We start from the raw sequence: 15,122 nt of genomic DNA, 5'->3' as shown, positions 1-15,122 counted from the left end.
ACTTGTTTCAAAATTTAGCAAAACAGTAGGTGATTTGTGCGAATCAGGTGATTCCAAGAATCAAGACTGATTCTTGAACTGTGGAAGAAAATTGTACCTCTGTGCAATTCTGTTCTTACACCTCAAGTTTAAAATTGCACTTTTGCTGTGACATGCATTTATGATGAAGTAGAAAAAGAGTGTACCTCAGGATGTAATTCCTGTGAGCCTCAGCATACTAGTTTTATAGCTCTGGTCAATTTACCAGCAATATTGAATTACATGTATAAATATACTCAACACTACCAAGGCACATCTGTTTCAGGCACATGCTTTGAAAGACCTAAATATATTCTTTGATAAATTTTCTGGAAACATGTATCAAAATAGCCTGTCCAATTTTAGTCGGAAACTTATCATTTTAGTACAGGTTGTGTAAAGTTTTGTTGGGTTTGGGTAAGTAAAGTTGAATAAAACCAGATTATAGTTGTATGGCATGCCGACCAGGTTAAATATAGAACAAAAGTACAGTGTAACTACCTGTTGGTAAAGACATCCACATTTTTAGTGTAACTTTAAAGGGAAGAAATCTCCCTTGTTGAAACTTTTTTTTGATAAATTACCCCACAAATGGGAGCAGAAAAGTGCTGCGAGCGGAAAGATAACAAGGTTTTGTGAGTCACATGGTTATATCTTAACGATGTGTGCAAGGCAGAGTGAGAATGATATCCATGCGTTCAATTAACTTAGACTTGGGAGCCATTTGGTTTTGTTTTTCAAGGCGAACCGTTTCCGAACTTGATAATTTTACGACGCTACATGCAGGAAGATTAATGTATAATTACGTGCAGAACACTTTTTTTTGCTCAATGAGGTACTGAAGTATTGTAAAATTCCTTCTTTGGATCCCTTCAGGAATTGTTAGCACATATGTTCGCACACCCATTACATCTGCAAAAGCCGACTTATACACACTATAGAGTGTTTACTATTCAACTGTGGACACATGTTTTGAGGTTGCTTTGCCTTAACAGGGATGTGGTTTGACAGTTTTACTATCCAATTGCAGACTTGCCTTCATCAACTGAGGTCATCAGCTATAATTCTTTCTTATGGCATTTTACATCTAGAAACACCATCTGTGTCCACAGTTCCTGTTTTGTCCACTGTTGTACAGTGCTGACAAAGCCACCCCTTTAGATGCAGTATGTACATATACACACTACAACTTACACACTCACACACCCCTGCGCACAATCATTTATCATAATCAGCCTGTAAGATTCCAATCTTCAATCGGCCAATCATGACCTTACTTCGCATTCAAACACCCCATGTTTGATATCAGCATGACCGTGCTTCGCATGTACGCACCTCTAGTTTGATTTGGGCAGAATGAGCAAAACCACAACAAAGACAGCAGGTTTACTTCGTCTGTGTCATACAGGTGGTGTTTGTCTTAATAAAAATTGAGGCTAATCTAATGCCATATCTCTTAGGTGTGAAATGTAAGAGTATCAGTATGGGAGTTACTCATAGAATATGCAAGATCTTATTGATACAGAACTGCAAAGTCACTTTAAAATATATTGGATTGTGCCTTCTTTATTTTATGCCTTCCGTCCTTCCTGCAGAAAAGCAACTCCCCCAAATTGCACTTGTAGCACACTGATACCAATTTGAAATAAGGAAATTTACAGTTTTTACACTTTTTTCTGGAAAGTTGCAAAATTGTCGGAATGTGACATGTAAGCTCTAAATCATCCAACCTTTTTGATTGAAAGGAAAAGGGAAGTGCAATCTAAAATCCAAATGTAGACACAGCCCAATGTACAAGGTAACATCTGTGATTAACTCCCGAGTGTGCTGTCTCCTTTACACTGACCAGGTCCAAGATCGTGTTTGGTCGGGTGAAAGGGTGCAAGTTGGGTTCAAGACTGGCTTTCAACCAACCTTTACAGTAATAGGAAGGGCGCAAAATGATTCAAACCAAAATTTGGGTTAAGAGTGGGTGACCCGTTGACAGCCCTACCCCTCAAACATACACCCACACCCCCACACATACTCCTTTAAAATACAAATTTTGGTATCAGCTGAAAGCTCATATTTTTCTCATAATTCCATTGAAATTTTAGGCCCGACGTATGTTTTGTTTAGGCAGTAAGAACAAATGGCCTACATAGTAGGTTTGTTACACTAACCTGGAAGTTAAGCACAGTTCTATGGGCCACCGTGATACACAATTTGTTATTTTAGAAAATATCCAAACAGCTGGAGCAATGGGCTATTCTAGTTGAATCTATACGCCCCCATATGGAGGACATGATCTAATCTCCCACACAGGGGGTGTAGATTTCAAATGGAGTCACCCATTCAGGCAATCATCATTTGAAATTCACACTCCCTGTGTGGAAGATTAAGATCATGTCTTCCACAAGGGGTGTATGGATTTCAACTGGAATAGCCGGTTTTGAAGAATATGACATGAACCTGGATACAGGTTACAAGCTATAGATGTACAGGGATGTATTAATTGCAGTGATACTGACCAGATATGTGCCCATCCACCACAAACTTGTCGTAAAGTCGGCATTTCCCATTTTGAGATACAATCAAAAACATTATATGGATTTCTATGTAAAATATATGAGGAATTTGACTTTTGATGAACCATTACATCACTTCCAGATGTCCGATGAAGCTGGTTGAGGTCTCATTTTAAAGCTGAAAGTGCATTTTTTCAAAATCTGCATTAAATAGAAAATGACATAGAGCCGACTTTACTACCACTTCGTGGTGGATTGTCACGTATAGGGGGTGTCAGTTTATCTGTGGAGAAGGCGTACCACTATTGAGTGGCCTTGAGACATGATGTGAAAGTGCCTCGTCATACCATTATGCACCTGGTCTTTGCCAGACTTGTCTTAGTTTGTTACATCAAGGAAGATAAGAGTGTACCAGGACACCCAGGTTGCTATGGCAGACATGTCTTACTTTGGCTACATCAAAGAGGGTAAGAGCATCACAGGATGACCGCCGTGTATATTACAGACATGTCGTACGTCACGTCTGCCAAAAGTGTCAGTGTGTGGTGCAGTTATCATGTCGTATAGATTGACTATGTCTGAACTGTCTTGTTTAATTACAGCAAAGAGTGTACCAGGACACCCATGTTGCAGGCCCGTATGCAGGGGGGGTGCAGGGGTCCGATCGCACCTCCCCAAATTTGCAAAAGTATACAAAAACTCCAAATTTCAGAATTTGCCTTGGAAAAAAGTCCACGTTTTCAAAATCAGCACCCCTCCCAAAATAATCCTACATAAAGGCCTGCCAGGTTGTCTGTAGCAGACATGTCTTGGGTTTATCAAAGAGGGTGAGAGCATCACAGGGTGACCACCTTGTCTATAACATACATGTCTTACGTCACATCTGCGTAAAGTGTCAGAGTGGTACCGTTATCATATCATATAAACAGATTTAGTCATTGGCTTTGCCTGGACTGCCTTGTTTAATTACAGCAAAGAGTGTACCAGGACACCCAGGTTGTCTGTAGCAGACATGTCTTGGGTATATCAAAGAGGGTGAGAGAGGGTCATAGGGTGCCTACCTTGTCTATAACAGACATGTCTTACGTCACGTCTGCCAAATGTGTCGGCGTGTGGTACAGTTATCATGTCGTATAAACAGATTTAGTCATTGGCTTTGCCTGGACTGCCTTGTTTAATTACAGCAAAGAGTGTACCAGGACACCCAGGTTGTCTGTAGCAGACATGTCTTGGGTATATCAAAGAGGGTGAGGGAGGGTCATAGTGTGACCACCTTGTCTATAACAGACATGTCTTACGTCACGTCTGCCAAATGTGTCAGCGTGTGGTACAGTTATCATGTCATATAAACAGATTTAGTCATTGGCTTTGCCTGGACTGTCTGGTTTAATTACAGCAAAGAGTGTACCAGGACACCCATGTTGTCTGTAGCAGACATGTCTTGCATTCATCAAAGAGGGTGAGAGCATCACAGGATGACCACCTTGTCTATAACAGACATGTCTTACGCCACGTCTGCCAAATGTGTCAGCGTGTGGTACAGTTATCATATCATATAAACAGATTTAGATTGGCTTTGCCTGAACTGACTTGTTTAATTACAGCAAAGAGTGTAGCAGGACACCCAGGTTGTCTGTAGCAGACATGTCTTGCATTCATCAAAGAGGGTGAGAGCATCACAGGGTGACCACCTTGTCTATAACATACATGTCTTATGTCACGTCTGCCAAATGTGTCAGCGTGTGGTACAGTTATCATGTCATATAAACAGATTTAGTCATTGGCTTTGCCTGGACTGTCTGGTTTAATTACAGCAAAGAGTGTACCAGGACACCCATGTTGTCTGTAGCAGACATGTCTTGCATTCATCAAAGAGGGTGAGAGCATCACAGGATGACCACCTTGTCTATAACAGACATGTCTTACGTCACGTCTGCCAAATGTGTCAGCGTGTGGTACAGTTATCATATCATATAAACAGATTTAGATTGGCTTTGCCTGAACTGACTTGTTTAATTACAGCAAAGAGTGTAGCAGGACACCCAGGTTGTCTGTAGCAGACATGTCTTGCATTCATCAAAGAGGGTGAGAGCATCACAGGGTGACCACCTTGTCTATAACATACATGTCTTACGTCACGTCTGCGTAAAGTGTCAGCGTGTGGTGCAGTTATCATGTCGTATAGATTGACTATGTCTGAATTGTCTTGTTTAATTACAGCAAAGAGTGTACCAGGACACCCATGTTGCAGGCCCGTACGCAGGGGGGGTGCAGGGGTCCGATCGCACCTCCCCAAATTTGCAAAAGTATACAAAAACTCCCCAAATTTGTAAAAGTATACAAAAACTCCACTAATTTCAGAATTTGCGAACGTAGCGAGCAAAAAAAATCAGGTTTTTTACGCTTTTTTGGTCAAAAAAGGTCCAAATTTAGGAAAGAAAGTCCACTTTACACAAAATCGCCCTCCCCTTGGAAAAAAGTCCACTTTTTCAAAATCAGCACCCCTCCCAAAAAAATCCTACATACAGGCCTGCCAGGTTGTCTGTAGCAGACATGTCTTGGGTTTATCAAAGAGGGTGAGAGCATCACAGGATGACCACCTTGTCTATAACATACATGTCTTACGTCACGTCTGCGTAAAGTGTCAGAGTGGTACCGTTATCATGGCACATCAGCAGACTTAGTCTTTGCCAGAACCGTCTTATTTAATTACAACAACTAGTATGCAGGACACCTTATGTTGTCTATTATAGCAGACTTGTCTTTTGTCATTTCTGCAAAAAAAGTGTCAGATTGTGGCACAGTTATCGAGTCATAGCACCTTGGTCAGTCGATATCAGAACTGTCTGATTTAATTACAGCAACTAGTGCAAGGGCAGGTTAGAGTTGGTTAATGATTCACTTGTAACCATTTGGCAATGGACGTCTTATACTGGTGTGATCTGTGTCTTGCCTGACCCCTTTCCCACTCCAGGGGAACCATCCTGCATTTTGGATTTTTTTGGCATTTGGTATGATTTAGGTAATATATAAATCCTGTAAGTTCCCCGATTCATGTAGGATGTCAAGTTGGACACAGAAGAAAGATGCAAGTAAAATTTTTATACAGGATTATGTACAAAACAAACACTTTTGTACATAATCTTTAAAAATGTCTCCATGTATCTTTCTTCTGTATCCAAATTGTTATCCTACATAATTGTAGCAACAATAGCACAGATCCCAAGCAAGATGAATCAGGGTATTTAACAAATCTTGTTTCTCAAACAACTTAAAAATAGCTCACCTTTGGGTAGCTTTCTGTGTACAATTCGCTAGACTTTCTTCAGCCCCAATAAACACGTGGGTCAGGGTACTGATTTAAATGTACAAATAAGTCAAATTCATTGCAACACATTCCTCTCTTTGTGACCACATCTTTGTTCAATTTTTCATTTAAACTACTAGCTATGTATATGCTATTATAGCCATTAGTCACTGCCTTGTCATGACATACAGCAATGTGATTATATTACCTACATAACACCAATGTTATAATCTTGTATATTTTATTACAGGACCTATTGGAACAGAATGAATACCTTGAGAAACATGTGAAGAAGCTTAAGAAACAGTTGAAGGCTGCGTACAAGAGAGTGACACAATCACAACACGAAAGCAGTAAGTTTATTATATTACAGTTTATGTTGCTACCACAGAAGAATGACACTGGCCAATTTCTGTGACCCGTTTATCATTATACAAAAAAAAAGAGTCAATACAGTAAAGATGACAATATTTCATCTTGTAATCCACAGAATATGATCAGCTAAAAAGTGTATAATCATTCTCTTTCTTGATACTGTCCTATTGTCCATTTGGCTTTCTCAGTAGTATTCACATGTCATACACACACGATCAAAGGCAGTGCATCTGTGGCGCGCAATGCGGCGCGAAGCCCAGACAAACAAGTACCTAGACCTATGACTTTGGTTTGCGTAGTGAAGTCAACACTGCTTAGCAACGATTTTGACAAGGACGCAACCTGGACGCAAACAAGCAAACATGTTCGCGTCTACAGAACATGTTGCATTTGACGCGGGCGATAACGGCGCAGCAATCACGCATAAAGCGATCGCTTTTTCGTTCCAGACATGAACGCTTATTTCTCCGCGTCCGACCACCCGACCAAAATCACCTTGGATACGTGGCTTCACCTACTGCCATGGTTAGGGATGGGCAGTTACAGGTCTAGGTGGTATGTCTATGGCGCGAAGTGACTGCATCCTACTGATACACGCCTTTGATCGCATGTGTATCACACACAGACACTACTATTTCATGAAAGCCAAGTGGACTACAGTCGCTATTGCCTCTCTTTATTATTTCCAGTAGTATTCCTATTAGATTATATAAAAAAAGATATCATTGTTGGGTAGGAAAAACCTATGTACTTGTGGCCCCTGAACATGTTTAAAACAAAACAGCCAAAGGTTACATAGGAGGTTTTGCTCTAAACATGTTCAGGGGTCAATGACACAGGAGGTTTTTCCTGCCCAACAACGATATAAAAGATCGTCACAAAACTTGTTGTATATGAGTTGTTACATCCTAATAACTTAACTTGATATGAGACCAGGTTATTTTCACTCTACTCTCTGTTACTCTAATTACTTTTTTTCATATGCCGTGTTACTTTTTCTACTTTTTCTACTTGCCTACATAGTCCGGTATCTACCAGGCTTTAATGTGCATCCCCAGGACTCTACCAAACCAACTTTGGTTTGGTAGAGTCCTGGGGGGGGGGGATGCACATTAAAGCCTGGTAGATACCCGACTAACATTGCTTGTTTAACAATGATTTTGTACTTGAATCATATTGCCTGATTTAACCTACCTTGTCCATGTTGTGTTGTATCACACTGAGTAATGCTTCTTAGGTACCTTGAGATCTTAAAGCTCAGGTCAAAAACATTGCTTCCAATAATGTCATTAACCTGTGTATTCTTAATTGTTTAATGTATTGTAGTGTGGGAGAGAGCATGTGTGTGTGGTGGGGGGGGTAGGAGTGAACACTAACAATCATTGAGAGTGAAACTGTTTAATTATATGGGTGTGTGACGTGGGGTGTGTTTGCATGCAATGTGTTTGTCTTATTGTCAGTATGCATGATATGTTGTCTTGTGACTTACTCCTTAATTAATCAGTGCAACAAAAAGAAGCAGCTCATCAGAAAGAAAAGACCGATTCAGAAAAACCCTCCACTTCTACTGATGCTGCTAGTCAGGAACAAGGTTGGTAGTAGGATCATCCGTCACTGATTCAAATAACTCCATTCCTTTCATGTCCACTCCTCAGATTATAGTATGGCAAACATTAAAATCATTGTACTTTTGGCTGTTGATGATCAGAATACTTTACATTGGTTCGCTTCAAGTTCAGCAGTGACATCAATTTTTTTTGCGGTTGCGGTGCAAGTGTACCGACAACCATGTGCAAATGCTCTCTGCATGATTAACTTAAATCACACAATTCTAAACTGAGACCGGAGAAATACGTACATACGTCGCTACCGTGCTTGAGGTGAACCAAAGAATGTAGAGGTTATTTCTCCTTTGGGTACAAATTTACTTACATGTTCATGCATTGACTTAATTCATCATTTTTTCAAAATTCTCATAATTTTTTTCTTTTCTACCATAATAATAACTTCAATACAAATAAGGTCAGAGTCTTCAGAAATTGTAGATAATTCATCCCTGGTATTTTCTTTTGAAAAATTTGAAAAAAAAATTATACCAAAATTGACCTAATTTGTCATACAAGATGCCCGGAAATGAGATCCATATTAGCACCGCATCGCCGTATGGTCATTTGTACCAGTACCCCCCCACCACCCCACCCAACTCCACCTCCCCGATGATATGCCCACAACCTCCTTATGCTGCTCTCAAACAGCAATAATTGTTTACGTCATATGATTCAAGTTCATAGTCAATACGATTATTGACTCACTTGGTTGAAGTACTCCATATTTATGTCTAAATGGGCTATTCCACTTGAAATCCATCCACCCCCTTCTGAATGGCATGACCTTAATCACACACACGGGGGTATAGACTTCAAAATGGAGTCACCCATTTAGGTAACTCCATTTGAAACTCGCACTCCTGGTGTGGAAGATTAAGGTTGTGTCTTCCATAGGGGGTGTATGTATTTGAACCTGAATAGCCAGTTTTGGAGCAGACAACACTGAATGGGTAACTCCATTTGAAATTCACACTCCCTGTGTGGAAGATTAAGGTCATGTCTTCCATAGGGGGTGTATGGATTTCAACCAGAATAGCCCAGTTTGATGTCCCTTCTGTTATATGTTCCTCACTTCATCTGTCATGTAAATCATTGTATTTATGTTTCCTTATATTTACGTTTCCTTCTGTCCCCTGTGGGCTATTTATAAAGCCATCTGACTAATTCAACTATGTATCATTTTTTCCTCATTTTAAAGTGACATAGCTCATGAATTTGAATCATTGTAAACTGTGCATAGCAAGTTTAACACTTGCAAAATAGCCCATAATTATAATAATTAAATTTTTAGGAAAATATGTGTTTTTAATAGATGCAGATGCACATTTTGACATCTTTATATTTGCTGTGACCTCTATAAGCAAAATTGCAAATATTTGAATGGGCAAATGTCAAATTTAAAAAATAGCCTACAAAATATTTAAAATTGCCTACGAATAATACAAGGAAAAATGATTCCGGCAAGCAGAACCAAAAGACATTTGATATTTCTTCAGTCAAATATGATTGAAGCAGTGTGTTTATTTCAAATTACCTCTCTGTACTTTCCACAACTTTTAATTTCAATTCTTTTGTTTCCCTAAGCATTTTCCAAGTTTACAGAATGATACTTATTGTGCACAGTTTACATATGAGGCTATTCCGGATGAAATCCATACACCCCCTATTGCACACATGGTTATGAGTGAATCCCATTTGAAATCTACACCCCCTGTGTGAAAGATTAAGGTTGTGTTTTCCATAAGGGTTATGGATTTCAACTGGAATAGCCACTGTTGATTTTGTTGCCTGTTCACTCACAAACACATTATTTATTTGCAGCAGCCACAACACTTCAAAACTATTACTTTATTAGCTCTTTTATGTTCAGGATGGTTTGAGTATCTTATTGTAAATTTATTTCCGTAGTCCTGCTTAGGAAAAGTTTGATCAAAATATTAACTTGGAATTATTATTATCTTGAAAAATATTATCATTGCCTATTGAAGCGGATGATCAAAATCGGACTTGTGAAATTATAGTGCCAGGTGAGGGTTGACGATGGTAACAGTGTGGTGTAATGTTTAAAAAAAAGTTTGAAAAACTATCGTGTGAATTATTTATTGCAGTGTTTTCTTGTCAATATTCCCTCTTTCCCCACCTTCCAGCCAAAAAAAATAAATAATAAAATAAAAAATCCCAAGTGTGATGCCTTTACCACATCCCTGTTCACAATGTTTGCTGTGTTAAAAATCTGAAACATTGGGTTTTTCATTTAAAATCTGCATCACCCCTGTGGAAGATTTTGGAAATATCTGCCACAGGGGGAGTATGAATTTCAAATGGAATGAGCACATTGGGCAACTCCATTTTAATTTCATGCATCCTCTGAGATAGATTCAACCCGAATCTTCCACAGATGGATGGTGAATTTCAAATGGAGCTGCTAATGTGTTAATTCCATTTGAAATTCATACTCCCCCTGTGGAAGATATTTCTAAAATCTTCCACAGGGGTAGTGTGGATTTTAAATGGAATAGCCCAATGTTTGCTATGTTAAAAATCTGAACCCTGTTACTATCAGGAACAGTTGCATCTACTGTTTCTGTTAGTAAGTTATAATAAGGTTTGATAAATGCTCAAACTGCCTGAAAGTGCCTTTTCTGTGATCAAATCAGTGATGTCAAATGAATGCAATGCATAGTCAAAATGCTGTAGTGAGCGTTCATTTTGCAAGTTCTTTTCTACCAAACATTATTCAAAAGTATTTAGAAGAGCTGATAAGCTGCCAAATTGTCGTAGGGTAAAATGTTAATACTTAAAATTTTTATACCTGGTATTACCATGGGTTACCGCCTATAGTATATGAACACTTTTCAGATTGGAGTGCAGATTTGCACAATTTTGAAAATTGTCATAAAACTTGGCTATAATATGCATGCTGTGGTCATTGCATTCAAGTTTCAAAATAAGGGAACAACCCAAAAGCTTGATGATATCCTATAAATGTAACTAGTTTCTTTCATAGCTGACCCTTCCCTTAGGGCAATATAACATTGATGTTTTTCAAAGGGCATACGAGACATCTCTACATTTTTAACCCGTCCCGAACGAAACTAGCTTTTTTTACAGGACATATTCAATCTTTTGGTTGTTCCCAAAGACATCTTTGATCTGATCAAACCAAACAATGTATATATCACTCAAAGGCTTGGACAAAAGCAACAGTCTCCACTGTTGTAAACATTTATTTGTATTTTTTACATATGATGATTTTTTTGTGAAAACTGGAGTATAATTTTTGTTAAGTGAAAGAATGTAATAGTATATTTTGTTTTGCTGCGTAAGTTTGTCTTGCTATTATTAAGTGGGGAACAAATTAGTACAAAAATTATGTAACTTTGTAATGAAAAAAATGTAGCTTTTTATACACAGAATTTGGTGCTATTTTGGTAGTGATTTAAACTGCTTTTGTCCAATGCCAAGTAACCATAATGCTACTATCTTTGCTGCGCTGTCATCATATTGCTCTAGTAACTTTTGTGTATCTCCCTGGCCCTAATTTTGTAAAGACATACAGGGCATCATAAGCAATTGAAATATATTGTAAGTTTCACTGTCCAACATGAAGTTATGATGGATTTTGTTGACAGCTTTCAAATTAACAGAACAGAAGAGGATTTCTTACTTAATTTCAGTTTTTGATCATTTTGATTTAGGTTTTCATTATATGTTCATGTTTGTTTAATTTTGTGTGTGCGTGTGCATTTGCATCAGCATTCAAACTGGAGTGCATATACACATACCAATTGTGGGTACCTTCATTGCAACCTTGGAGCTCCACGGTTAAGCTCCATGGTTGAAAATACCTTCACAAACAGCGTCTTTGAACCATAGATGGGGTGAACCATAGATGGCGTGAACCATAGAGGAGGGGTATAACAGCTCCTATTTTGTGATATGCAAACCTCACAATAAGCCCTGAATACATGTACATATGTGAAAGTATGTAGTAGTAAGACTAATGATTCTCTGTATGTCTTTATGAATTTGAGCCCATACATAATTTGCTGTCCATCTTCATTGTTCTATCTATCAATCTACATGTATATACTAAACTCGTGCAATCTATATCAACACCTTATCACTTCATCCTTATACAATCCTCTGCATACCTTTCAAATTTGACACTTAAAACCACTCACTCGTAACCATGGTAATTACCGTAGAGTTCCCTACTACCCATCCTATTCCAGTCTCATCAGCAGCGCCCTCAATTACTTCGGAAGCGTCATCGATGGTGTCCAACAGCATGGCGCCTATACCACACAACCACGTCAATGAAGCGCAACATCCAAGTCACTCGCCGTTGCTGAGGCATAAGGAGTACCAGATACTTGGGATGCTGGAATACCAGCCGCATGATGAGCAGAGATTTATCAAGTCAATTATCACAGGTGGGTACAGATACTTGATTATTAATTGATTGATTGATTGATTGATTGATTGATTGATTGATTGATTGATTGATTGATTGATTGATTGATTGTAATATATTTCTACTGGGGCATATTTTGCTGGCTGAGGGATTGAATTGGAGCAACAGACCCTGATATATTGGATTAACAACTTATAAGTTGCCCCAACACTTTTTGAAATAAATGGAAAAAATATTTTACAAAATGTAAAGAAAGATTTGTGCAGCCTTATATGTTTTACACATATGGATCAATTCATAGCATCACACATCATCGCGTTTGGTCACAATGGTTCATTATGTGAAAAAGAGGCTGTTTTAAAAGTTGCACGTAGTCCATAGCAGTCAACTTTCCATAACAAACACTTGAATAGGCCTGGGCTACTCTATTGCTTGAGAGTTGAGCGGCTTTTTTTTTCACATGAGCCATTGTGACTGGACGCACTGATGTGTGATGCTGCAAATTGGTCCAGATGTGTAAAACAAATAAGGCTACACATACACCCCTACATTTCGTAAAATATATTTTTTATCATTTATTTCAAAAAGCATTGGGGTAAACTTGTAAGTTGTGGATCCTATATTTATCTGGTGTCTTGTGGTGAGCCTTTTCACTTTCTGAAGAATTTTTCCTGCTAATTTCAATACAAACATGATTCTACATCGAATATACAACACATTTCTACAGGCACCTATCCTATAGACCACTTGACATCACTGTTTATCAACAAAGGCGAGGGACTCGTCTATCGATATGCTCGAACGAGCCGCTACACTGTTCAATGGCTTTCCTGTACTATATGAAATGTGGCGGGCGATTTAAAATGCATGTGCCCTTAGCAGACTACGATGCGTACCCACACTGCAGGGCAAAGAACAATTGAAATTGCCATAATCGCTTGCAAGCATACTGCCGGGCAATGGCGTCAGATGCCAAGTGGTCTATACACCTATTGTTACAGATGCATGTTGCCTATATATATATATATATGCAACCATTTCATGTGTTGTAACAGATCTATGGCTATTGTCCCCCAGTCCTGTTAAAAAAAAAAAAAAATTGTTGGCTACAAAATGTTTGATACTAAATTTTTTGAAGAAAGGGGTATTCCAGAGTTTTGAATCATAGGAATGCTGGGATATCAGCTGCATGCTAGCTTAATACATATGTGTAAAAAGAGGACAGATGGTCTGCAATAGAAATTGACAAAAATGTATTTTAAAAAAGTTTCAGACAGGTGATTTATGTGTAAGCCAGTGCTTTAAATTGGAATGACAGATGTCTTCAAGGCTACTGATATACAAATTATTTATTTTTGCACTTAGTAATGTTTAATTCCAGCAGTTTCATATTAGGTGACCTCTGATATATACCTACAATTAAGCTGCTGTGATTTTCTTTGATTAGCAATATAGGTAACATCCAAACCTGAGCATCCAAAATTCTTCAGAGGAACCCCAAATTAGGCCCAACATCTATGGAAAAGTTGTACTATCTGGTAAAATTAGCCATACTGACAAGCCTAAACTTGTTTTTAACCTCCACCCTCTTTCCTTCACCATTAACCAGTGCTGTGTACATAGGCATATAGATTTATTGATGTACTTTTTACCTCCGCAGACTTCCAACCCAAACATGCTGAAGGTCATTTGCCAGGCCTACCTGCGTACGTCATCTTCATGTGTATACGTCATGCCGACTACATGAACGATGATAGGAAAGTGAAGTCATTACTGGCTGGAGTCATCAATGGTATCAAGAAAACAGTCAAGGTAATATTTAGACACTGGCAGGATTAGATCATCAGAGAAATTAATCCGTTAATCCATTTCAGGTAACACAAACTTGACCCATATGATTCTTTGAAGTTTGCTCGAGGCTATTGTTGACAAACTGACGCCATCTCTTAAGTTTTGTCAAGTTAAAACTTCCCTGGGCCTCAAGGAAGAACTGATGATTAATTGTGTTTTCAACTGATTGAGTGTCCCAGGTTAAAGAAGAAATAAAACAAACAAACAAAAAAGTTAAATTAATTGGGTTAGTTCAGTTATTTTCCAGATAAATTGTTTAGTCTATTTATTATAAGTATGGAACTAATTTGGTATTTTTTGTGTTCTTTTTCCAGAAACACTTTGAAGATTTTGAATATGTTTCATTCTGGTTAACGAATACCATCAGACTCTTACACATACTCAAACAGTACAGCGGAGAAGAGGTTAGTAATCTTATATATATCACTATAATTTTTCCGCAGCGCTGTTTACAGCTTAAACATGGACATGGGGTTCGGACAGAGGATGATTTAAGGAAGCCCCATCATGCACTGTAAAAGTGTTATCACTAGAGTTTCAACTGCCACTTTACTTTTCAATTCCCATTGAACTCTGTGCAAAAGATGTTGTTTTAGAATTGCCTGTGTGTCATTATTACTTGGTCGATTTCAGATCTAAAGTGATGTATGCATGAAGGATAATTCACACCTTCTGTAGATAACATAAAATGTGAAATCGACCAACTTTTTGAAGGTGTTTTTATTGTAAATATATCTGTCCAAATTCAAATTTAACCATGCACGTGTGTATGCAGTGGGCGGCAGTGGTGTCATGTTCACTCACACAGCTGTGCTAACCGCAAGACTTGCTGGGAAGTGCTTAAATCATCCTCTGGGGTTCGGATTGGCTAATTGAATCCAGTCATCATCACATCTGCACCTCATTCGCCGATCAAGCTGCGTAACGTCGCATGACCTATTTCATTTTATGCGATACTTAGGAAGAGCAGTAGGACACTGCTGAAGGACCTTGCCAAATACTACAATGAATTTGCCAAAAAGCAGCAGTAATACTTTTAA

At 38.5% G+C, this 15,122-nt stretch overlaps 1 protein-coding gene across 1 annotated transcript in view; it reads left to right on the top strand.

The window, feature by feature from the left end:
* Window positions 1-15,122, top strand: part of LOC140142649 (unconventional myosin-Va-like) — a 281,256-nt gene that overhangs the window by 253,522 nt on the left and 12,612 nt on the right. The window contains exons 33-37 of the mRNA XM_072164650.1: window positions 6,083-6,185; window positions 9,803-9,841; window positions 12,023-12,250; window positions 13,892-14,043; window positions 14,397-14,486. Of these exons, the coding sequence (XP_072020751.1) occupies window positions 6,083-6,185; window positions 9,803-9,841; window positions 12,023-12,250; window positions 13,892-14,043; window positions 14,397-14,486 (612 nt within the window). The remainder of the gene's footprint in view (window positions 1-6,082; window positions 6,186-9,802; window positions 9,842-12,022; window positions 12,251-13,891; window positions 14,044-14,396; window positions 14,487-15,122) is intronic.

This window comes from Amphiura filiformis, chromosome 20, assembly GCF_039555335.1.
Source record: "Amphiura filiformis chromosome 20, Afil_fr2py, whole genome shotgun sequence".
Taxonomy (NCBI): domain Eukaryota; kingdom Metazoa; phylum Echinodermata; class Ophiuroidea; order Amphilepidida; family Amphiuridae; genus Amphiura; species Amphiura filiformis.
This window is presented reverse-complemented; position numbering and strand designations above follow the sequence as displayed.